Genomic DNA, 23,074 nt, shown 5'->3' with positions numbered 1-23,074 from the left:
TAAAATATGCAATGAAGACAGCTTAAATACTCGGCACCAGTAGGTATAGCCAGCTTGGTTCTTGAAGTCGTGGCGTTGTTTCAGAAATATCTTCCTGAGTACCGCTTATCCATTCCCGTATATATATTATCCATTCCCGACATATATACATACACAAGCAAAACTTATCTTAAACATTGCCGTCATTTCTCTTTTTCTTTAACGTCCCATACCTTACTACAATCGGCTTTGTAATCTCTCCCACCCTGACCAGGCACTCACCCGTCCGAAGCGCGCCACAGCCGTGTCGAAGCCCTTAGCGAAGTGCCAGTCGACGATAGCGCCAAAGATCTTGTTGAGCACTTCGTCCTGGAACTCGTCTATGCCGATGACGTTCAGGTGACGTATAAAGCGACTGGTGACGTCGTTTCGACCGCCACCGGGAGGACCCATCGCGGAGATGAACAGCTGGCGGCGACAGGCGGGAGGGAGAGGGTAGGGAGTGAAGTGAGCAGCGTCTCACGTTACCCACAACAAAGAAATCGGAAAACGGGATAAGGTTGCACCTTTCGATGTCTTTATATTGATCGATTTGAACGCTGGCATTATCCCGCGCCCCGCTGGGGGGGGGGGGCAGAATCTGCCCCCCCTCCCGTTTTTCGCCAATAACTTCTAAACGCGTTACGCCAGCGACGTCAAACTTTCAGTACCTTATCATACATCAATTTGACACGTTCCCTGAAAATTTGAGCGAAATCCGTCGGAAAATTTTTGAGAAATTGACGTTTTAGTGACGTCATGTTCGCCATTTTCGCCTCAAAAACGGCAAAATTTCAAACGCCGCTAACATCTTCATTTTTAAAGGAATCAAGACGTAACAAAAAAGGTTATACGTGATTCTACTTTGTCTATCAAATGGCTATCTCGGTTTTTTGAAAATTTTGGATTTTGGCCAAAATTTTTCCAAAAAACTGACTTTTTTGGGAAAATATTTATAAAATCCAAAATTTTGAGTTTATCGAAAAAACCGGAATGTATGTCAAAGAAGTGGTCTATGTGCACCCACATACCAATTTTTAGAAGAATCGGTTCAAAAATGTGGGAGTTATTCAAAATTGTATGACGTCACGACACACAAAAATTTTGAAAAATGATTTTTTTGGAAGTTCTAGACCTCGTACGGAAACAAAAATAGCACCATTCGATTTGCCGTGAAAAACTGCATCGGATAGACACCTTTTTAGGCCTTAACAACCAACTTCAAAATTTGACCTTACTTGACCTGACCTTGACCTGACCTCGACCTGAAATTCATCCAGAGGTGGTCCATATCACTTATTGAGTGTGCCTATTGAATTCCATGAGTAAAATGACCCATAAAACATGTGCCGCACATGCCCTTTTCTATATTTTGTTTTTGGTGACCTGACCTGACCTGACCTGACCTTGACCTTGACCTTTGAATGACATTGTGTGCAACGAATATTGTCTTGGTAGTCTAAGAACACGTTTTGGGCAATCAGTCTCAGTCCATTCTTCGGCAACTACGGTGCAAGGCCGATACTGTGCAAACTTGCATTTTGTACCCTTGACCTGACCTTGACCTGACCTCTGACCTACTTAAGCAAAAAAATTTGGGCTCTTAAGATCCGCCTTGTTGAGAGCTTTCGATTGCCGTTTTCCCCGTCTTTCTACGACCATCGGTTCGGAAGTTAGACAGGGGGGGCAGAATCTGCCCCCCCCCCCAGCAGGGCGCGTATGGCTGAATAGCCCAGCGGGGCGCGGGTTATCAGTCGATCAACGTATTGCTAAGGTGGCACATAATTTTACGCCTGTACAGCATCTCATTAGCAGGACTGAAGCCGCGGGGGTGTCTCTAATCTGATCTAAATCTATCTTTTTGTTCAGCTGCGCCTATCTTCTGATACAGCCAGCAGCCTTACTCCTTCACAATAGGAGGAGTTCATATCGTTCCTTGTCGCTCTAAATGCCCTGTGCTCGCTTCCCTTTCCTCCCCCCCCCCCCCCCTCTTCGCCTCCCACACGTACCACATCGATGAGCTGCAGTTTGGAGGTGTCCTTCTTGTCGTACCAGTGGCCGTGGTCGACCCACTGACGGAGCAGCTCGATCGGCGGCTGGGCGCCGTATTTCTCCTTCTGCGGCATGTTCAGGTCGTCGACGAACACAACGCACTTGCGGCCCATCTGTGGACCGTAGACACCCTTCCGGCGCCTGCGGTTGGTAGGAAGAGAAGGGAGATGGGGATGAGTTAGTGCACCGGCTAGGAAACGAACCACTCTGGATCTTGATTTATCAATTATCAGTTGAACGTCTTACGGGACAACAAACGAGCGATGGCAACAACCGAGTCTCTAAAATGTGAAGTGAGACCTCTAAAAGACTTGTGAGAGTCACTTATCCTACCGTTACCTCAATGGACCTTAGATTTGGTTGCAAACAGTCCAGCACGTTCATTAGATGTAGAAGCTGTCTCCTGCACAGGCACACGTCAATCGGGACCACAGCTGACTTGTGCGGGCCACTCTTTCAACCGATGGCTAATTGCGCACCAGCTTTAATTATGTGTTTATCAATCCAAGCACAGGTTTTACGCCCACTGCAAAGATCTGTTACATCCCAATCCCCATAGTTAAGCAGGTCGGACAACGTCACCAACCTGTCCAGCTTGGACTTGGCGATCTTGTGTTTGTTCGATTAAGAACATGTCGGATAGTCTATATCAGCGAATAGATCACGCCGGGTACACGTCCAATTTGAACATGATTATACCCCATGTCTGTCAACTGTCCAATTCAGACATCCCACGCCCCTCACCTGTCCAGTTTGGACATGACTATATCCTGCGTCTGGCCGGCGGTGGTGCGCGCAGAGAAGCTGATCGTGTTCAGCACATATCTGTCCCGCGGCAGGCCGACCAGGAAACTGTTTGTAATGGCTGACTTCCCTGTGCCGGTGGGGCCGACCATCAGAAGCGGTACGTCGTGTGACAGGTAGGTGTTGAGGAGGAACGTCTGACGGGCCGTCTCGTCCGTGGCCACCGTCAGCTCGCTCACCTGGGTGGCGAAGAAGAGAGAGAGAGAGAGAGGGAGGCGAAGACGGGACAGTTGGTGTCTTTGTTCTGGTACAGAGGATAGTGTAAGGTTCGACATTAGTACTGTCATGAGATTGACTTTTTTATTATGCATCACATTACGCTTTCAAATGACAATCCTAGTCACAGTCACTCGAGATAGAATTATCTACGTAACAAGCAGCCACAAGCAAACAGGTGAAATGGGTGATTGAATGGCGTGACAAGAAAGCCGGACTTCAACTGTTTAAGGCGTGATTGAAAAGCGACGATTAACCAGCTTCTTATCAGCGCTATACACAGATTCCATCACCAAACATGACTTCAGAGAGCCAAAAATCCCAGAATAATGACACACGCTAACCTTCCGTCCCATGCGTACCCTTGCAATCATTTGTAGGTAGCTCATTTCCTACCTTGGCATTGGCCGGTATCTGCAGGAGCGCCTTGTCCACCGTGTCAATCCAGCGGACCCAGCGGCCCGTGTCGCGCTTCTCGTACATAAAGTCATACACCAGGCCCGACTCGGGCGGCAGCTGGCTGAAAACCGATGACGGGGTGAGGTGGAAGAAAGGTATCGGAAATGAGTGAAAGATTGACGACGATTAAAGAAAGATCATGATCTAATCAGCAGCTTGCAGTCGGCAGGTCAATCAGATCATAAACGTGATTATTGCATTCATAATATGCCGCACACAGCTCACAGCCGTTCGAAATACGCATATTTACTTTCCTCGTTCATCCTGAGGAAAGCGATTATCACCCGTCCAGTGATGCCTCTGAATTTATCGCGCTTGCACGCTTATCTCTAAATTTCATCTCTGAATCACGTCAGCACTGGCCACTGAGCCACTGAGCCACTATCACAGTCCTCACTCACCCCTTGCCAAGTTTGAACGACTTGGGTTTGGTGTAGGTCTTGTTGGTGCCCAGCAGAATATCTCGGAGCAGGGCGTCGAAGGCTCGGCGGCTCTCGGCAGTCATCAGGGAGCCGACTGACCACGGTAGACAGAACACAAACAGACCCTGCCGGCGTGAACAGATTTTTATATTAAATCCCTGGAACACTCACCACTGAGTCACTGACATTATCATATTCTTGTCATACTCCAAGCAACGATAGGTCCTGTTCCTAAAACTTTTTTTCGTCAGTGGGTTTGAATAATCACTTGGTATCTAGATAGCCAGGCTATCTGCCAGAGCCACAGCTGGAGCCTGTTGGTGAGGTCGCATTAGTCTAGGCATTAGGACCAAGTGGATGAGGTCGCACTGTAACTACCCTGGACCCAGTCGGTAAGACAGAGGTAGCACTATAACTGACCTGAACCCAGTTGGTGACGTCGCCGTGGACTGACCTGGACCCAGTTGGTAACACAGAGGTAGCGCTGGACTGACCTGGACCCAGTTGGTGAGGTTGTTGGGGTGGATGGCGTCCTTCCCCGGCTGGGTCGACTCGGCAATCTCGTCCAACATACACGTGTACAGCTTGGTAAAACACTGCCGGAACGGACGGGAGTCACGACATTTGCAACAGCCAACAGGATAGAAAAAGGCCCAATCCACTCAATCATTTGATGAATGATTCTAGCACAATGGTCACAATATCACATTGAAAGATTGATAATAGTGTCATCGACAAGCAGCCCCATGACCAGTAATTTACGCTTCATAAAATAGCAACTGATGATATGTAACTCGAGGGAGCCCTTTCATCCTAGCAAATATTAAATCCGCTCCGGAGGAAATTTTCCATAAAAGCACACGTCAAAAACGACGACAGATCGAAGCAATGCCGAGTCACAACGCTACACTCACCCAGACCAGATGCAGCTCGGACGTTCGCATGAACACCTTAGCCTGGTGTTTGAGGAAGTCGAACAGCGGGTCCATGAGCCACTCGAACATGTCGTCAATACTGGCCTTCAGCTCGTCAGTGATGGCAGCCGGTAGCGTGGTCAGGTAAGAGTCCTGAGGAGCGAGGGGAGGGAGAGGGGAGGGAGGCGAACGGTCAGCGCAGGAGGGTATGGTATTTTCTTCTTAATTAATATTTACTAGGCAGGAACCTAACTAGCATTCACCTAAGTTTTCAGTCTTGACGTTCTAGCTAGTCTATCACCCACAGGATTTTCTGTCTAATAAAAAGTATGATCTCCTTAGCCTCTGTCCTCTATCTCGCTGCACCAGACCTTCACTATTTAGTTGTTTCTTCCTAAGTATCAGGGCATTTTCCCTCGTGTCTTCTCCTACAACTCGTATGTTTTCTATGTATACTCGTGATATACCCCACTTCCTTTGCATCTATGAGCCTTCCTTATCTCGGCAGCTCACTGAAAACCAAGCAATCTTTCTCTGCATATGTCTTCATTTTCTCTGTCCGATGCACCTTTTCATAGTCTTTCCCACCACTCCTACGCTCATCCATCGTACCTTGATGGGCCTCCATCCGAGCTGGTGCGGCTCCATGTAGATCATACCGCACCGGGACACGGTGGCAGGGGAGGCCTGCTCCAGATCAGCCGGCTCGAATATCAGGTTCATCGAGCTGCTCATCTGTACAGAGGGAGAGATGGTGGCAGTTATAATATAGATGCCAGAAGCGATACGGATACGGCCGGCTCCTATGGCTTGCCGTTCACTCCATTTACACAAGCTTAGTGATAATGAAAACAAAATTCATTGTCAATAAATACGCTTGCCTTTCGGACAGTCTTCCTGGGGCGTACCTAAACTTTTTTATCCCCCTATGATTATCGAAACCTTCTCCTGACATGATATATCGCCCCCCCTTTGCCCGATCTGTTAAAGCCGCGATAGTGGACGGGGCATCAACTGATCGTCGCTGACCAACGGGTTGGTGGGTGGGTGAGTTGTACCTGTGGAACTACGAAAGTGTCTCTGTCCGTGCTTTGACGTGAGTGAATGTGTGAATGCTGTGAATGTTTAGATTAGTAACCGCGGATACGGATTCTGAGCAGTACCTAATCGCCACGCACTTTCAGAATGTGGATCGCTCATGATTGTTCAATACAATACAATACAATATATAATTTATCTGACAAGAAAGACCTCGTGCTTGAATGAATCGTGTTCAATGAGTCATCCTGACGCTATTTCCTCCCGTACACGAGGCTTCCTCCCGTACCTGAATGATCTCTCCGGACATGAGGCAGAGCTTCTTGTTGTCGTCGAGCACGGTGTTCATGTTCTCGATCCAAACGGCATCCACGGGTCCGTCGAACAGGATCCACTTTCGGTCGGAGCTCACCGACTGGGCAAATTCGCGGAAACTGTTGGCCAGCACGCCTGTGATGGAGAGGAAAAGACTGGGTGGTCAGTAGGAGGGAGAAAAAGCTGCTAAAGGGAGAACAGTAGGCTTGGATGTTAGTATCACAGGCGCGTTGCTAAGAAAACAGACGATAAAGGCCGCCCCACACCAGGAACTCGCATGCGGGTTGCGAGTTTTTGGGTTTTCGGGTTTCTTCTAAATCAAATGATACAATCTAAGCTAAGTGACCCACACGACCCTCTAACAAGCGAGTCTGCATGTTTTTAGCTTGCGAGCGACCTTGCATCGCATTCCAAAAGTTGATTTTGAGTCAACTTTCGATTCTCCTCGCTGCGAGGTCTGCGAGTTCTGCGAGGTTTGCGGGTTTTTCGTTGGAGTCGAATTTTGGTTTGTTGCGCTGGTATTGCGACTATATGTAATTTTCTGAAGGTGCGGCTGCATTGCATTCATAAAGTTACCATAAGGGAACGGTCTAATCACTCTATGAATTAGTATTATGCCCGCCAAACTCAAAACCCGCAAACTCGCAACCCGCATACGAGGCCCAGTGTGGGGCGGCCTTAAATGCGAACGAGAACTTCCCTTATAGTTGTTATTATAAACTTCCCTTATTTATAGAAATCGATTTGTATAAATATGGAACGATAAACCAAAACGACATTCAAACAACCATCAATTACTAGCAGTATGAAAACATTTGCCCCAAATCCACCGCTCCAGTCACCAAACCACCCATCCCCGGTCTTACCGTCGGACCACTCGTGTGACACGGGGTCGAAGCAGCCGTACAGCTGGCCCATGGTGATGGCCTTGGGGTTGATGATCTTGTACTGAACCGCGTTCTCCGGCATGGCTGCCGACGCCTCGGCCGACTCGTTGATCAAAGTGAGAGCGTCCGCCAGCACCTGAGGTGATAATGTGGCAAGGGGTAAGCAAGAAAAGGAATTAGTCAGAGGGAGGAAGGACTCGAAAAACATAACATAATTAGTGTAACATCGAATCCCACGATACACATCAAGGCAAGCTCTGGGTAGGCAGCGTGATCGTTATGCAACCGATGCCAGAAGTTACCGGACAAATAATTTATCGATTCGACTCGACTACTTCGTAAATTCATTGCTTCAAGTTCTTCAAGAAGTGTATGCACTATCTAATACTTACAAATGGACCGTCGGAGCCACGAATGCGTCACCAAAAACAACATAACATAACAAACAGTCAATACGACGCATGAAAGCTGCAGCAGGGCGGGTGGGGACACGTAGTAGCACACGGCTTACCTGGTAGGCGCAGGTTTTGCCTCCCATCGGCTCTCCGACAACCATCAGCCCGTGACGGACCAGAATCATCTCGTACACCTGGATTATCTTATCTGGAACACCGCACAAAGCAATACAGCAGTGGACAACGGTCAGCGGAAGAAATTGGTGAGGGTCGTGAATATCACAGGTAGTAAACAAAGTGGTGATATGTATGTCGTTTAGGTTGTGGAGCTTCTTCACGTATAACCTATATAACCAGTACCACGTACGATTATAAACTACATACACAATACATACGCAAACTACGTATGCAAACTACAGGCCTCGCGAAGAGGCCTCACTTCATGAAATCCTCCAAAGTCAAAGTCAAAGAAAGTCAATCATTCTTCACGTGCAAAAATTCAGATAAAGAATTAAGAGCGGGTTCCGAATTCTTACGATGGAACGATACGCACTCACCGATAAACCAGGGCACCGGCTGCAGGTTTCTCTTGGCGATGGCGCGGTGGAGCGCCTCCAGTAGCACCTGGTAGTCGGGTTTGGGCAGCACCACGCCAGGGAACAGGTCGCTGATGATGCCGGCGAACAGCGGCACGTCCTGCGGGGGATACAGCGTCAGTGTCCGTGTCAGGGTGCCAGACTGGGGAAGTCAAATGCGCAGGAGGACATTGGCTAAGCCAGATTGTAAGCCGAAGCAACTGAGCTACCAGAAGCGCATTGTCCAATAATGTTCACTGACGACCGCTGGCAGCTAGAAGACCAAAGCCTAGGCTTTCTTCTCTCAGCCATCATGAGAGCTCTCTGCTCAGCTGTATGCATTTATTTTTTTTTTTTTAAGATTTTTTTATATCCAATCTACTATAAGCATCTGCTGCACAATGCACATCCCACAATTAGTATAACCTCCCGTTCACCGCATAACTTTTGGCCTTATCGTCCCTTCTCACGAGCAGCTCACCTGCGACAGGAACTTGGGCAGGTTGACGTCCTGGATGGCCCTCAGCACCAGCACCGATTCGTCCACGTCGGGCAGCTTCAGCTTCAGGTTGCCGGCGGCGGTCAGTACCGCCTTCACCGCGCGCATGCCTGGAGCAGCGAGGGGAAGGAAGGGTGACATGATCGAATACCTTTGGAGAAGGAGATTCAATTTTCTGAGAAAGTGGGTTGATGGTCGTGTAAGACATGCGACTTTCTTGTCTGCTGAAGGTTCCATAGGCTGTTTTGTAATGCGCGTACGTAGACTCCGTTTGGGACGATGCCAATGCGGGTCTTTTAACTTTATTTGGGTGCAGCTTGAGATAAAAATACGCGCTTTGTTGAATCGACAAACATTCCAATGTTCGTAGTGTCATAATAAATATGTCATGTCTACAGCAGCTGGCCGAATACACGTAAAGCTCCGAACAAAACGCTTAGCTCCGATACAAAAGCAAGTCAGAGAATCCCTTTAATAAAATCCCACCGAAGATCCATTTAATAAAATCACGTCAGAATAGTGAGATATACAAAAAAAAGAGACACGCCGCTCAGCTAAGCCTCTCACATGGGAGGGAAAGACGGGAAAATATCAGAATGTCACGACCACTGACCGTAGTCGTAGTGATGCTGCGACGACAGCTGCTCGGAGCACAGACGGTACGTGTCCACAATCTTACCGGCCAGTCTGTGGCAGACGAACAGAGTCAGAACGGCTGCGGTTATACGCCACAAGACAGTCAGAAGTATAGACAAGGAATGTGAAAGAAGGAAAGGAGGCTAAGGCTAACAATGTTTGAAACTTCAATCAATACCTTCTTACACAACGAAAACTAATCGTAAGTGACGAAAGGAATTATTAGTTGAGGAGCCGAATATGTGCTCCATTTGTCAACTTGTTGCACGTCAAATACTCCATTAGATCAGAATTCCGGATATACTACTCGGACAACAAATTGTCTAACAAAAGCTACTCGCTGGATTAATAACTTTCCGTACCTTGAAGAACAACAAATTGACAAATGTATGATTCTACACCCCACACCCTTCCATGCTCCTTCGCCCTACACCCTCTGCGACTTGAGTTCTTCAGATCGGCCCATTTGCGAGATCTCACCCTCTGGCGGTCATGAAGCCGAACGAGTAGAGCGAGATCTCTCCGATCATGGCGTAGTCGGGTACCATCATGGCCACCGTGCGGAACAGCACCTTCAGGTTGTCGGGCAGCTCCTGACGGCCGGCGTAGCTGCAGGTGATATAGAACGGTCAGACCTGCGTCAAACTCTTAAACACCCCTTCCCCGTCCCATCAGCAGAGAGACACGTGACCTTATAAAATCAGAGCGATACTTAACTCTAGCACTGGATTACTGCGCACATGACTAGCGAAGGACAAGGTAGGTAGCTTAAGGAGGCGATTTCCAGAAAATCGGTCCTGGCCTTGATGATAATGTGCTAAATTCCTGATTGCCTAAATAGGAGGCAAAAATGTGATGTTAGATACGGGACTTAGAAAATCGAGGAAAGGCAACGGCTATTTGACACCTACGGCTATTTGTGATACAACAGCTCCCGGCACAAATAGCCTATGACACATGCTAAGCTTCCCTCCGCCCACCGACTGACCCGGGGTTCATGGTGATGAAGATGCAGCAGGTGGGGTCGAGCACCAGCTCGGTGCCCTCGAAGTTGAACGTCTTGACGTGTGCCACGATGGCCTGTTGGATGCAGTGGATCTGCTGGGCTACCACCGACAGCACCTCCAGCTCGATACGGTTGAACTCGTCGAAACAGGCCCACGCACCGGCCTGCGCCAGGCCCTGAGGACAGAGGGGAGAGGTGGGGAGGGGAGATAAAGAGAGGAAGGTGATACGGTAAATTATGCAAATTTAATGACCCTATCTCATCTCATTGAAGAAAAAACGATGCGTTTGTAATGCTACGACGTTGCATAGAATGTCGTGTAAAAGTTGACACATGATGCAGAACTCAGCTAAGCAATTAATCATTTATACCCGAGAAAATGATCTTTAGCGAGATAAGTAATTTTCCGTACCTTGAAGAACTTGCCCATGGCTCGGTAGTCGAGTCCGTCGGAGCAGTTGAAGACCACACACTGTTTCGCCATAGCCTTGGCCAGGTCCTTGGTGGTCTCCGTTTTACCTGTGCCGGCCGGCCCCTCCGGCGCGCCGCCCAGGTGCAGCTTCAGGGCGCCCATCAGGGTGCTGGGGGAAGGAAGGGGTGAAGGCGATGAGAGGGATGCGGGAGGTGGCTTAACAGAACTTCACAGCACAGCGTCCATTAGGATTCCAGAACGGAGGGAGCATCATTGTATTGCGGTACAGCATCGAATCAGGCGCTGACAACTAGCGACATCTATTGGCGGGAGTGTCAGTGTAGTGCGGTACAGCATACATTCAGGTGGACAGCTCGCGCCATCAGCTGTTGGCGGGAATATCGGTGTATTGCGGTGCAGCATATACGTCATATTCAGCGCTGAATATTACGGCCCTATATTGCTAAGAGTATGGAGCAGAAGTTGTCCAGATAACACCGGCAGTTCATGCTAAGTAAGTTATGAGCACTTACCGGTAACAATTGTCTGTATGTAAGTGTTGTGATGACCAGACGAGCTGCAGAGTTACCCAGGTAACACGGACATTATTTACTCGCTAATATCCCGGTACTTACCGGTAACACCTGTCTGTGAGCGGCGTGATGACCAGCCGGGCAGAGTTACCCAGGTACTCGAACCCGTACGGAAGGTCCGTCGTCATCATACGGACCTGTGAAACAAACGGGAAAATCTGTTTAAAAATACAATGAATTAAGCACATTTATAATTGATAAGTGGCGGGATAAGAAACTTCCGTAGCTTGAAAAACTTTTTCTACGCGCAACACGTACACGTATCCAGAAAACGTACCAGCAACATAAGAATTTCGATAACACAACAAAAACCAGCAGATAGAGTAGACTTTATGACGTATGGACCCAGCTGTTACACGCCAAACCCTTGGCATCCCACTGACATCTCTAATCAGCCGCGCCCTTCGCTAACCTGCACAGTGTCCTGTTCCCAGTAGTAGCGCAGCTGGGCGATCCAGTTGAAGTCCAGAGGCGACGTCACATTCTCTTCTGTGAGCTGTTTAACCACGTCCCGTGCTGCAAAGCGGACAACGGTCATCCGGGGGTAGGGGAAGGCGTCACAAACCAGAAGGGAAGGCGGAATGGGAATGATGAATGGGACCAGGCTATGGCAAGGGGTGCCGAGACAAGTAAGGGGTAGAGAGGGACAAGGAGAGGTGGGAAGTAGCGGGATGTCATTCAACCACTCTACGGATGATGGAGTGGGAGTCGCATTTCATTCCGTCGGAAATGAAGGAGTTGGAGCTAGAAGGGAACGCTAAAAGGAGCGGTTGTGGTAAAAGCAAGGACAAAAAATTAATAAGGGTAATGCAGGCCGGAACAGGATACTAGTCGAAAAAAACTTACACCATAAAAAGTCGGCGATTTCTTCTAGACTATTGTCAATCCTACTTATTGCACCATCCCATATTTCAACCACAGTGATAACAGTTAACACACAGCTTCTTTCCGAAACCATTGACCATCACTCAATGCTCCTGACTACCATGCATTCACCTCCACCGCCCATCACACCTTGTCAGTAGGGCGTCGACCCACTCCGACTACCCCCCCCCCCCCCCCACACACACACACCCCATCCCCACCCCTCCCGCTCCTACCGTGTACGTCGATGACAATGAGAGCTCCCAGCGAGATGCGGTGTCCCGGCTGTAGTTTTCCCCGCACCAGGGCCACGGTGCGGTCAATCTGGCCGTTACACTTGGACAAGTACTTCTGTGGCGGAGAACGGATATGTGCAACAGTGTTAGTAGTTAAAAGCGTCCTGTTCCTTATAACTAACAACTTAAAGATGCAGGTATAATTTTCATAGTTGAGTGCTTACTTAATATAGGTTTACTAATTTTAGGACAATGTCTATTATCAAGGCTCCAGTAGAGGCCAACAGTCAGTTACTTTGTGCTTGCAATGACATGAAAAAACATGTGATGCAGCAATCGGGATACGTTAGTCATTTCTGCCTTTCATCACCGGGCACACTTTGTTCAAATAGTGAGGTGCTTTGACTAAATAATTCACTGCCTTTCCAACCTTAAGTCCTCCGTCTGTCTCTATGGCCTGGGTGACCTCTGTGGTCCATGCTACTTTAACACTCATTCCTGTCAATAGTTCCCACCTTGAGTCCTCCGTCTGTCTCTATGGCCTGGGTGACCTCTGTAGTCCAGTGGATCTGGCTGCCACAGAGCACTATCTGTCCCGGCCACTCCAGTACCCATTTCTCACCTGCGGTCAGACAATGGAGGGTGCGGATCAGTCAGCTATAATACATACCTGCTGAATTTAGAGCCTCATGTAAAAAGTATTAGGATGTAAAATAAAAACATGGCATTCGAAGTTAAAGGTACCAAAGTTGATTTTGGATTAACATCTTTTATTTTGGCCCTAATTTGAAGCTTATACTTAAGCCTCAAGCCTGCTAATTAGTGGGTGGTAGGTTCGAGTAAGCTACATCTCAAAAACTGAATGACGAACACAGTCTTGCAGCTACTATCAGCGAATATACCAGTAACACCGAACGTAGTATCGACCACCATTCCCTTTCCTACTCCTCCGTAGCACCCCGATGACTTTAATACCACTCTATGTACGTAGTCACGACTCACGGGAGGTTTTCACGTAGGAGATGACGGCCCTCTCGGCGACGTCTCTCAGTGATGCCATCATCTGCGACTCTACCTGGGAGAGCCACTTTTCCACCATGCCCTGTCCCGGCGGCACAGAGCAGGAGTCAGATGAGACCCGACACGGGTGGAGGCGGGCGATTGGCTCGGCGTGGTACTTACTTGAACGGGCTCGGCTTAGTACAATACAATACGGAGTTCAAGGGGAGAGTGAACACTGTAAAAAAAGTTTAGCACCCATGTTAAAAACCAGCACCCTATACCTGCTTATTTTAAGCAGGCTAAATGGGTACTAAATTTTAGCACCCTTTTCGAAAAATAGCTCCCTGTGCCGGCTTATTTTAAGCACCCTAAATGGCTGCAACCATTTAGGGTGCTTAAAATAAGCCGGCACAGGGAGCTATTTTTCGAAAAGGGTGCTAAAATTTAGCACCCAGTTAGCCTGCTTAAAATAAGCAGGTATAAGGTGCTGGTTTTTGACATGGGTTTTTACAGTGGGGTTTTTACAGTGTAAGAACAATACCGTGCGTCAAAGTGGGAACTCGTCGTTTCAGGGTATCCTTATGGTAGACCGGTAGTTATTCAACTACGACATCTGTACACTGACTGCCGAGGCAGCCTGGCGCCGTGGCGGCGGTTACCGAAGTCAGAAGACCTATGCACAATACCATAGCAAACCGATGGTCAAAGCCACTGCAACGTCACGTACAGTTTTCAAGTCGTAAAACAATAATCGCTTAACGTAAAACTATATGTTACCTGCAACCTTTATTAGTTCTTACTTCTCGTCTGTGGCTGGTATATCATGCGTTTTTGTGTCAGCACTTTAGAGGCTTATTCATTTAATGTGGAGTTCAGAAACAATCGGCATATCAAGCGTTACATAGTGTTCATTTATTAAAGAGTGTTTTTAATTGTTGTCGGAAAGCATGAACACCGATGTAGGTATGACATCGATTTGCAAAGCACAGAAAGCGAAGGATGAAAAGCGAAAGAGCAATTGGAAGAAAGTTAGCGTCTGTTGAATCGCAGATATAGGCATAGTTTTGTGTATAGAAAAACAATCCATGGGTTTTGTGTTCCAGGACCTTTATACGTATGTCAGTTCAAACATGGTCATGTTATATGGCAATTGATCAGCGCAGGAGCATAAAGTCAATGTTTCCAATACAAGCATTTGTTCACCCCCATGTCCACACATCACTTTTCAGAATTAATGGCACGCGCACACACCATGCAGTTTTATTGCATCTGAGGAATTCGCTTAGATTGGATTGGTTAGATGTTACCTCTCTGGACATTTTCCCCGACTGAAAATTGCGGTTGGTCAGAGGCAGGTGAATATACATAGATGAATGTACGAGGTCAGACTCTCAACGTGTGGCTTAAAAAAGGTCCAAATTAACGACTTTCAATGCTTACTGCATAATTCACGCAACATACGTTACGAAGCAACAGCGAATTATCTAGCAGATTTAGCATAAGAAAATAAGTAAAGTTAAACGCAAGTTAAAAAGCTATATAGTGTCTTTATACCAAACCACAAATTTGCTACACATAAAGTTACACATCATACAGGCACGGAATATATAGTCTACGACATATATTCCGTGATACAGGTTTGCGAGAAAAAAAAAAACAGTTCAACATGATCGATCAAATCTCACACAGCCCGATAGGCATCTTTTTGAAAATATCGCTAATGAGATCCAAGGCCATTATAGTGAAGTTAGTGAGGACAAGCCAGATACCTTTACGGCACAAAAAGCGTAAGAAAAAGCGATTATTTACCATCAAAGCTTATCAAGTACGAAACAAAACCATCCACAATCAGCGCATTGCCGTCTTCCGAGCATTAGATACATAGAGTCCTTTCATCTATTTGATAAAGAACCACCTCAAAATGGCGAAAATAATTATTCGGCGAAACACACGGCCGAGCGGTCTGAGGTTGTATGTTCCACAAGTTGAATATTACAGGCCTATCCATTTATCCAGTTTTCACATCCTTACCTGCATCTGTTAGCATTAACGTGAGAGCGGGGGCAAAACAAAAGAGCGTCAGCAATCAGACACGAGACGGTCATAGAAGTTTTCGATGACCTAGCTCGATGACCTTCGATGACCTCACGATAAGTTATAGCTGTTTGATTTGGGTTCGGTCATCTCTTACAATAATGAAAGTATCGTTTTCCTTCTACACTCTACACTCATTTATCCGCCTTCTTTACTCGTCTATAGAGCATTCAAAAGTCAAACGCTTCGTTTTGTGGGAGGTGGGAAGGTCTAAATGACCATCTTCGGAGACTCACTCTAGGTTCATAGTAAAACAATGGACCGGTAGACTGCACAAAAGGTAACATTACGTTAGTCCAGCTGTTAGTGTTCGGTATTCCCTTGGTCAGTCCCTTTCTGACTCAGCCTGGCGTCTGACGGCAGTTTGCCGTTAACCCATCCGTGGTGTTTGCTTTATTCCCCTGTGACTCACCCTGGCGTCTGCCGGTTTGATGGGCGTGCTCAGCGGAACCTCCTCCTTCTCCGTGGAGATCATGGCCACAATCTGCATATCGTCCGTAAAGCGCAGACGGTGGATGCCTGCCGGACGTCGGGTCACACGGTGATAACTCCAGACGACTTTTTAGTGCCCTGCTCCAGACTAAGGTACGGCGTTAAAATAAACTATTTCATACACTTCAACGGTAAATGACTGCGAATTTATGGCAATACGATATACAAACGAACTTGCGGCAGCCATCATATTCTCACCTTCGAAGCACTTTTTGAGGTGGGGCTGGACGCGCAGCGGGTCCTTGGTCTCTGCCAGGATCTCCAGCAGTTCGTCGTTGGAGAGGAAGAAGAACCTGCCGTCGATTGTGGCATCATCACCAGCTTTGTCACTACAATTTACTCATGGCACACTGTCATGCTACTAAGTGTTCCTCGACTGCAGCTATAATTGGTTACGATATTGAAATGAGACAGGACAAAGTTTCCAGATAACGCCTCCCTCACGTCCACGATTCCACTGAATGGTCTCCAAATCCCACATCACCTCCCCTTCCCCGGCATCTCCGATACCTCCCCAGCACCACACCACAATTCCCCGTGCGTCACACGACACACAACTCCGACAGAGACACCCTTACCTGGGGAAGAACAGCCGCTTCTTCTCCAGGTAGTCGTTGAGGCCCTTCTGGATCTCCTCCAGCAGTCGGTTGGCGTCGTTCAGTCGCTCCAGCATCTGATCCTGAGCGGTAGCCACCAGTGCGTGCGTGTCCACCACCGCCTTACCCATGATGTCGCGCCAGATGCGGTCCACGCGCACAAACTTCTTACCCTCGGCTGGCATCTGGGAGAGAAAAGAGCGAGCGTGGTGAGTCGAACCAAACATTTCTCGGTCATCAGCATATCAATAATAGGCAATATAATATTGCACGATACTTTACAGATTATCGTCTGTTGATCGCATATTTATTCCCCAAACTTTCGCAAGGTTGAATGCTAGGTTCTTCTTTTTAAATTTCTTTGAACAGCTCGACAACAAATTATTTCCCTAAAGATACGACTTACACATTCATTACAGATTAGGTACGCACAGCGATGCGTTTAAATCAGACTAGCTGATACACTTACGGTAGCATGTGACTATCGCTGAGAGGAGCAAGCTCGTACCTGTTTGACGATGTCCTCAGAGCCAAAGATGGGCTCCAGGTATAGCCACGTGGCTTGCACCTTCAGCCAGGCGTCCAAAATGTCCTGCACCGCACGGGGCACACCGTTATCATTAACCCGCGCCCCGTTGGGCTCTGCCGAGCAACGCGCCCGGTTGGGGGGGGGCCATTTTGGCCCCCCCCCCCCCCCTAAGATCTCGAGAACCACGCAACATAGCGACAAGCGGTAAACGGCGTTGGATAGCCCCAACGGGGAACTACCTTGTGACCCAATTTTATTGACCTAGGTCAAACCGATGACGTCACAGGTCAGGTCAAAGGTCCAATTTTCACCGTTTACAGGCACTTCAAGAAATGCGTTGTAAAATCGAGTAAAATGCATTTCATTGAAAATCATCGATGGGGAAATGTTCTTCAAACACATATTTTGCTATTTGAGGTCACTGATACCAGGTCAGGTCACAGAGGTCAGGTCACGGGGGGTCACAATATTAAAGTGTCGTGAGATACATGTAATATGGTCCATTTTACATGACAAATGCGATTATATGGGTCAGGCAGCCTTTGGGGCCAGCTTAAATCACGTTTTGGTCAAGGTCAGGTCAAGGTCAGGTCAAGGTCAGGTCAAATTAGGTCAAATTTCAAAGTTAATATTTTTGCATAAAATGGGTATCGAATCGATGCAGCTCGTCACGGGGAGTTCAATGGTGGTCTTTGTTTTGCCGTACGTGGTCTAGCATTGCTAAAAATTGAGTTCAAAAATTTGACGTCATCATTTTTGAACAGTTTTTTCGCTATAACTTGGCCAAAAAAACGAGATATCGATCTGAAATTTGGTATGTATATAGAAGAGCGCTGGGACTATCACATATATTCCGGTTTTTTCGAAATTCGGAAAAATTTGGATTTTTTCAAAGTTTTTCAAAAAAATCAATTTTTTGAATTTTTTTTGGTCAAAAACCAAAAATTTTGAAAATCCGAGATAGCAGTTTTGTAGCGCCGCTTTTTGTCTACTAGACCATATAAAGAACTTTGAAATTGCTTGATAACTGTAGATTTGGTGAGCGTTTCAAGATTGCATGTTTTTTGCTCATTTTTGCTCGAACATGACCTCAGTTTGACCTCAATAACTCCTGACCTAAGGTGACCTAAGACTTGAAATTTGGTGTGAAGGTGTCAAATTGATGCCCGGGAAGGTACTGAAAATTTGGCGGCGCTGCGCGCCGCCGTTTTCTTGCTATTCAGGAAAAACCACAGGGGGGGGGGCCAAAATGGCCCCCCCCCAACGGGGCGAGGGTTAAGCACTATCGATAAATGACGTTCAGAACGTTCTCTCTCGCAAACTTTAAGATCATTCGGGTTCCCACGAACGCCAAGGTAACTGCGTATTCAGGCGAACATTAGGTGGGTACATCACACAATCGTTCTAAATCGAAAACAAAACTTACTCATACTGACCCACCGTCATCTGACGGGCTATGTGCTATATCCCGGGCTACTCAGCACTACTATTCATGAGTTCCCCACTCTCGCTTATAAGTATCTGAGGCCGCGCCTCGCTCTCTCAGACCTGCATCCGGACGAGTTTCTCCTCCCATGACCGCATTTCTGCCTCGAACGGTTTGACGTAGGGCGAGCCGCGCATCGTCTGTGCCTTGACGATGTGGTCGTCCAGCAGTGCCTGGATGTCGTCCACCGCAGACAGAATGCTGACGCCCGTGTCCCTGTGACGACGGGGGAGACGGTGTGGTAAGGGCTGGTGGTAAGGGAGCCCAGGAATGGTGGCGTTCTAGCGGTGAAAGCGACATCGGGAAGAAAAAAGTAGGCATGTGAGCTTCAAGTTTTGGACCTAACTAAAATTAAAAGAGATAACTAATGTTAGGTAAGAGGTGTCTTCCCTTTTTAAGCTCTGTACACGTAGTAAAAAAAAAATGTAAAAAAGCACTGGCTAAGAAAAAGTGCAATGCATATCCAATATCCATGCATCATTGCTGGATAAAAATGTTTACGCTATCAAGCGCCGCACTGTCCCATACCAAACTTCATCCCCGCTCTCACCTGTACGGTATAAACTCAAACATGACATCCTTCCAGTCGTCCGTCATCTTCTTCAGCGCCCGCTCGAGGCCGTACTCCTTGCTGGCAGAGACTCCGATCTCCTCCAGTACTTTGACGTGCTTCTGGACGCCGAGCTCGATCATTTGCGCCAGAGACGCCTCCTCCGGCGGGTGGATGGCGAAACCCAGCGCCTCAGACATCTGAAAGAAAGCGGAGGTTTGATACTGAGCTCGGTAACAAAGCCTGGAAGCAGCAGGCGTCTTTTGGAATGCTCCAAGAATCGGCATCGAGTATATCATCAGGCGGCGAGGCGTCAGCGAAAATGCTAAAAGAGCGTGCGTCAATAGAAGTACCAGGAGCATTGCAAAGTGCACTACACATGTTATCACTATAATGAATTAATGATCTCTATCTATATCTCCTTTACAACAAAATCCTTCGTTGAAAAAAACATGTTATTTATCAGACGGGTTAAATGCATGCTAGCAAGGCCGATCAAAGCTATAATCATCTCCTCCCCGCCTGTACCCGTCCTGGCTTAGCCTCGTGACCATTATTAATTTTTGTCATTTTCAAAACATCCCCTTCCTCAGAACTCTTTCTACCTCTCGTGTCCCTTCTAACCCTTCCTTTCACCCCTTCCTCTATATCTCACCCACCTGTTCCCAGTGCCGATCTCGTATACCCGGGTTGCAGATACAGTGCATGACCGGTATAAACTGTTTGAATCGCTCCACCTTGCCGCGCACAGTCTCGGCCACACGACGCGGGCCGGGGGTGTCGATAAACGCCTTGCCCAATTTGTACAGCGTGCGCCACATGGCTTCGACGTCCTCCTCCGCTGCCAGGGAGTCGATCCCGCGGAACGGACCTAAGGGGGGGGGGTCAGAAGATCAACGACTGTCGCATGGGGGAGGGGGCTATACGTCGAAAGGAGCGGTCACTAATGGATGTGAGGTTTGTCGGTGATAATCCTAGAACGTAATAAGCAAAGGCAAAAACGACATGTGTAAAAGGAAGGAAATCCAGCGGGTAAATTTTAAGTAAAAAGCACCACAACTCATTATGATAAAGCGGATTAAAGTAAGTACAGCCAGCGCTTATCATGCAACGACAAACGATCATCCGGCAAAAACAGCTGGCACTGCACACATCAAAGTCAGGACACCGGCTCATCCTCCTCCCACCACACATAACCCACATAACCCGATTTAGTGTGGCGCCAAAGTACTCACCATTATACCAGCGTTCATATTTGACGTGGAAGTCGTAAGCGGTCCTCCAGAGCTTGTCATACGGATCTTTGAACGAGATCATGTGCGCTACCAGCGGGAAAGGAGAGATCTCCCACTCCAGTAGTCGCTCCTCTTCGTTTATATCCTGTATAAAGCGTGGTCAGGTGAGTAAGCTCCGTACTTGGTAACGATAGACAGTGGCGCAGCCAGGATTTCGTTTCGGGGGGGTCATCGCCTCCAAAGCGGGCCCCCTAGTGTGCGGGCCCCCCACCCATTTTCAGAATCTTTCCATATTACATACGCATTCTGCTGAGCGGGCCCCCTTTACCTGTACGATAACCCTGAGCGAGTTTGAATCGGAAAATTTTGATAGAACAATAGCTCGGTAATCACCCAGTGTTCAATTTCTACGCGAATTGACCATGACAGAAATATGTTACTATGACGTATGAATTCGTATCTTTCGAGGGCGAAATGTGCCCCTTCCGCAATATGCATAGCATATATGCAAACGGAACTGTTGCCTGCTTCTGTCGGACAAGATTTAAAGTCCCATGTGCCTGTCCTAACTCCTAAGTCATCTATTGGCTGCTGTAGTAGATTGTGATTTATTCTTCTTCATTACGTGAATTCGCTCACAAGAAGTTTTAACCCTCGCCGGCACAGGGGAGGGGATGATGCAACCCCCTAAGGGTTTTCGCAAATAACTCGCGTAAAAAGCAGCCGATCACGACCAAACTTTCAGTACCCTCGCGTTGATCAGTTCTACCCTACCCTAGAAATTTCATGACCCTGACCCAAATGACCTTTGACCTGTGACCTACTTTCCGAGACCATGTATGGCCAGAATCGCGATTCGGCGTATGCCGGCTCGCATTAGCCGCGCGTTTGCAGTCTTTCGTGGTTTCAAGCATTCAAACAACATGTGAGTTGATGCTGCTCCCATGCATTAGGGTGGATGTCAAGGTCACCTGAAGGTCAGGTCAGGTCATTCATTACCTATGATGACCTCGATACTTTTTTCGAATTATACATGTTTCCAGGCTAGTTTTTGGAGCTGAATCCGAATTTAACAACCATTTGAACATTTACGAAGTAGTTTTGGTGCCTTCGTAACATGTTACGAAGCTGCCAGAGGCGGCTGACACGTAGGTACTACGAATACCCGGCAGGACTCCTATTGGTTGACCTGACCTGACCTGACCCGACCTGGCCTAAATGCATACTCTTGCCTTGGGCCGGGTTTGTTGTGGCGTGGTGATGTGGTGACGTAGATTCTGTCTGCTATCGTGGTCCCGGCATGGTGTTACTTAGCGTGGGGTACGGGCCCGACCGTTGCGCCAAGTGCGCTGAAATTTGCGCAACTTATAGATCAAGGATGGGCAACGTGCCTTTGAGGGTCTCAGCTCGATCGGATCGATAGCGAGCACATTGCGCGTGATCAAAAAGTGCAAATTCGCGTCATGGACTTTACATGTATTAATCGGCTTGCAAAATCGGGCGAAAATGGCTAAATATGCCAGACACTGGTCCGGTACCCATGCAGTATCTCGGTAACCGTGGGCCCAATCGGCACGGGGGACACAGTATCGTGTAGAGAATCGAAAGGGCTATCGAATGGTGTGCGGTGCAGGGATGGCACGCGCCACGTGCACCCGTGAGGGCACTTATGCTGGAAAATTTACGTTTCGGACAGATTTGGGACTTAATGCTATTTTCGGGTGACTGTTTGACGGAGCGGGTTCAAACAACGCCTGTTGGCAAAAGAAAGGTACCGCCTCCCATGGAAAAATTGTGAAAAGCTAATTGATCAAAAACAAGGTGCAGAACAAATCGCTGGAGAGAATGGTATTTGTTAATGACTTACTTAATTACATGGGTTTTAAGGTGAGATGTGAGATGATGTTTTTCGTACTCCAGCGTAGATGGGTAGCCATACGGCCGCCACGGTTGACAGTGATGACATCAGTCATCTTTTCATAAAAAACAACACCTAAGAATTATATGGGTTTTTCTGCATAACCTGGTACGTTTGACAGTTAAAAATGGCATAGTTGGAAAGAACATTTAATTTTGTCCAAAATCCAATCATCGCTTTTGCATGACGAGCAACAGTATTCTTAAAAATATAAATGTTGCAAACCTCTACAAAGTATTTCATCGATCGCTATCATTTTTCAATAACCTACGTCAACCTTTGTTATAAACTACACATGTCATGTTCTATAGTAGAACGCATGCTTATTGCTTATCAGACACGAGCACCTCGATGCAATGGATATTTTTTCCCAAACCAAAATGCTAAGCCGTCAAAAAGCAATCAACTGAAATGGATACATAACCCACGGACACAATGTTGAAGTTTTATTTGAGGCAATTGTTAATAAAGCGTACGAAAGGCCATATTTACTTTAATGCGAAATATTACATTAAACTAAATGAAATTAAAGATAAGCTACCCGACGTTTCGCTTAGGTATATTTGCTTAGTCATGGGCGATCTTAGTCATGGGATCTTAGTCATGGGCTTAGTCATGGGCGATCTAGATCGCCCATGACTAAGCAAATATAAGCGAAACGTCGGGTAGCTTATCTTTAATTTCATTTAGTTTAATGTAATATTTCGCATTAAAGTAAATATGGCCTTTCGTACGCTTTATTAACAACCACGGACACAAGACCAGCCCAACGCCCACCGATCGAAAATACCCCTTATTCGCTTTGGGGAGCAAGCGAGTCACCCCAGCGGG

At 47.4% G+C, this 23,074-nt stretch overlaps 1 protein-coding gene across 1 annotated transcript in view; it reads right to left on the bottom strand.

The window, feature by feature from the left end:
- LOC122368964 (dynein axonemal heavy chain 3-like) overlaps window positions 1-23,074 on the bottom strand; it is a 153,836-nt gene that overhangs the window by 112,581 nt on the left and 18,181 nt on the right. Inside the window, exons 19-48 of the mRNA XM_043343304.1 lie at window positions 20,326-20,470; window positions 19,750-19,961; window positions 19,091-19,290; window positions 18,603-18,756; window positions 17,034-17,117; window positions 16,508-16,710; window positions 16,128-16,222; window positions 15,850-15,956; window positions 13,344-13,443; window positions 12,857-12,963; window positions 12,342-12,456; window positions 11,654-11,757; window positions 11,284-11,378; window positions 10,649-10,817; window positions 10,219-10,412; window positions 9,711-9,839; window positions 9,208-9,281; window positions 8,577-8,704; window positions 8,078-8,216; window positions 7,637-7,728; window positions 7,105-7,261; window positions 6,213-6,373; window positions 5,498-5,620; window positions 4,886-5,038; window positions 4,466-4,567; window positions 3,951-4,096; window positions 3,487-3,610; window positions 2,815-3,053; window positions 2,028-2,211; window positions 262-447 (exon numbers count right to left, since the gene is read on the bottom strand). Coding sequence (XP_043199239.1) covers window positions 262-447; window positions 2,028-2,211; window positions 2,815-3,053; window positions 3,487-3,610; window positions 3,951-4,096; window positions 4,466-4,567; window positions 4,886-5,038; window positions 5,498-5,620; window positions 6,213-6,373; window positions 7,105-7,261; window positions 7,637-7,728; window positions 8,078-8,216; window positions 8,577-8,704; window positions 9,208-9,281; window positions 9,711-9,839; window positions 10,219-10,412; window positions 10,649-10,817; window positions 11,284-11,378; window positions 11,654-11,757; window positions 12,342-12,456; window positions 12,857-12,963; window positions 13,344-13,443; window positions 15,850-15,956; window positions 16,128-16,222; window positions 16,508-16,710; window positions 17,034-17,117; window positions 18,603-18,756; window positions 19,091-19,290; window positions 19,750-19,961; window positions 20,326-20,470 — 4,221 coding nt within the window. The remainder of the gene's footprint in view (window positions 1-261; window positions 448-2,027; window positions 2,212-2,814; window positions 3,054-3,486; window positions 3,611-3,950; window positions 4,097-4,465; window positions 4,568-4,885; window positions 5,039-5,497; window positions 5,621-6,212; window positions 6,374-7,104; window positions 7,262-7,636; window positions 7,729-8,077; window positions 8,217-8,576; window positions 8,705-9,207; window positions 9,282-9,710; window positions 9,840-10,218; window positions 10,413-10,648; window positions 10,818-11,283; window positions 11,379-11,653; window positions 11,758-12,341; window positions 12,457-12,856; window positions 12,964-13,343; window positions 13,444-15,849; window positions 15,957-16,127; window positions 16,223-16,507; window positions 16,711-17,033; window positions 17,118-18,602; window positions 18,757-19,090; window positions 19,291-19,749; window positions 19,962-20,325; window positions 20,471-23,074) is intronic.

This window comes from Amphibalanus amphitrite, unplaced genomic scaffold, assembly GCF_019059575.1.
Source record: "Amphibalanus amphitrite isolate SeventyFive unplaced genomic scaffold, NRLGWU_Aamphi_draft 000993F_arrow, whole genome shotgun sequence".
NCBI classification, from domain to species: Eukaryota; Metazoa; Arthropoda; class Thecostraca; order Balanomorpha; family Balanidae; genus Amphibalanus; species Amphibalanus amphitrite.
This window is presented reverse-complemented; position numbering and strand designations above follow the sequence as displayed.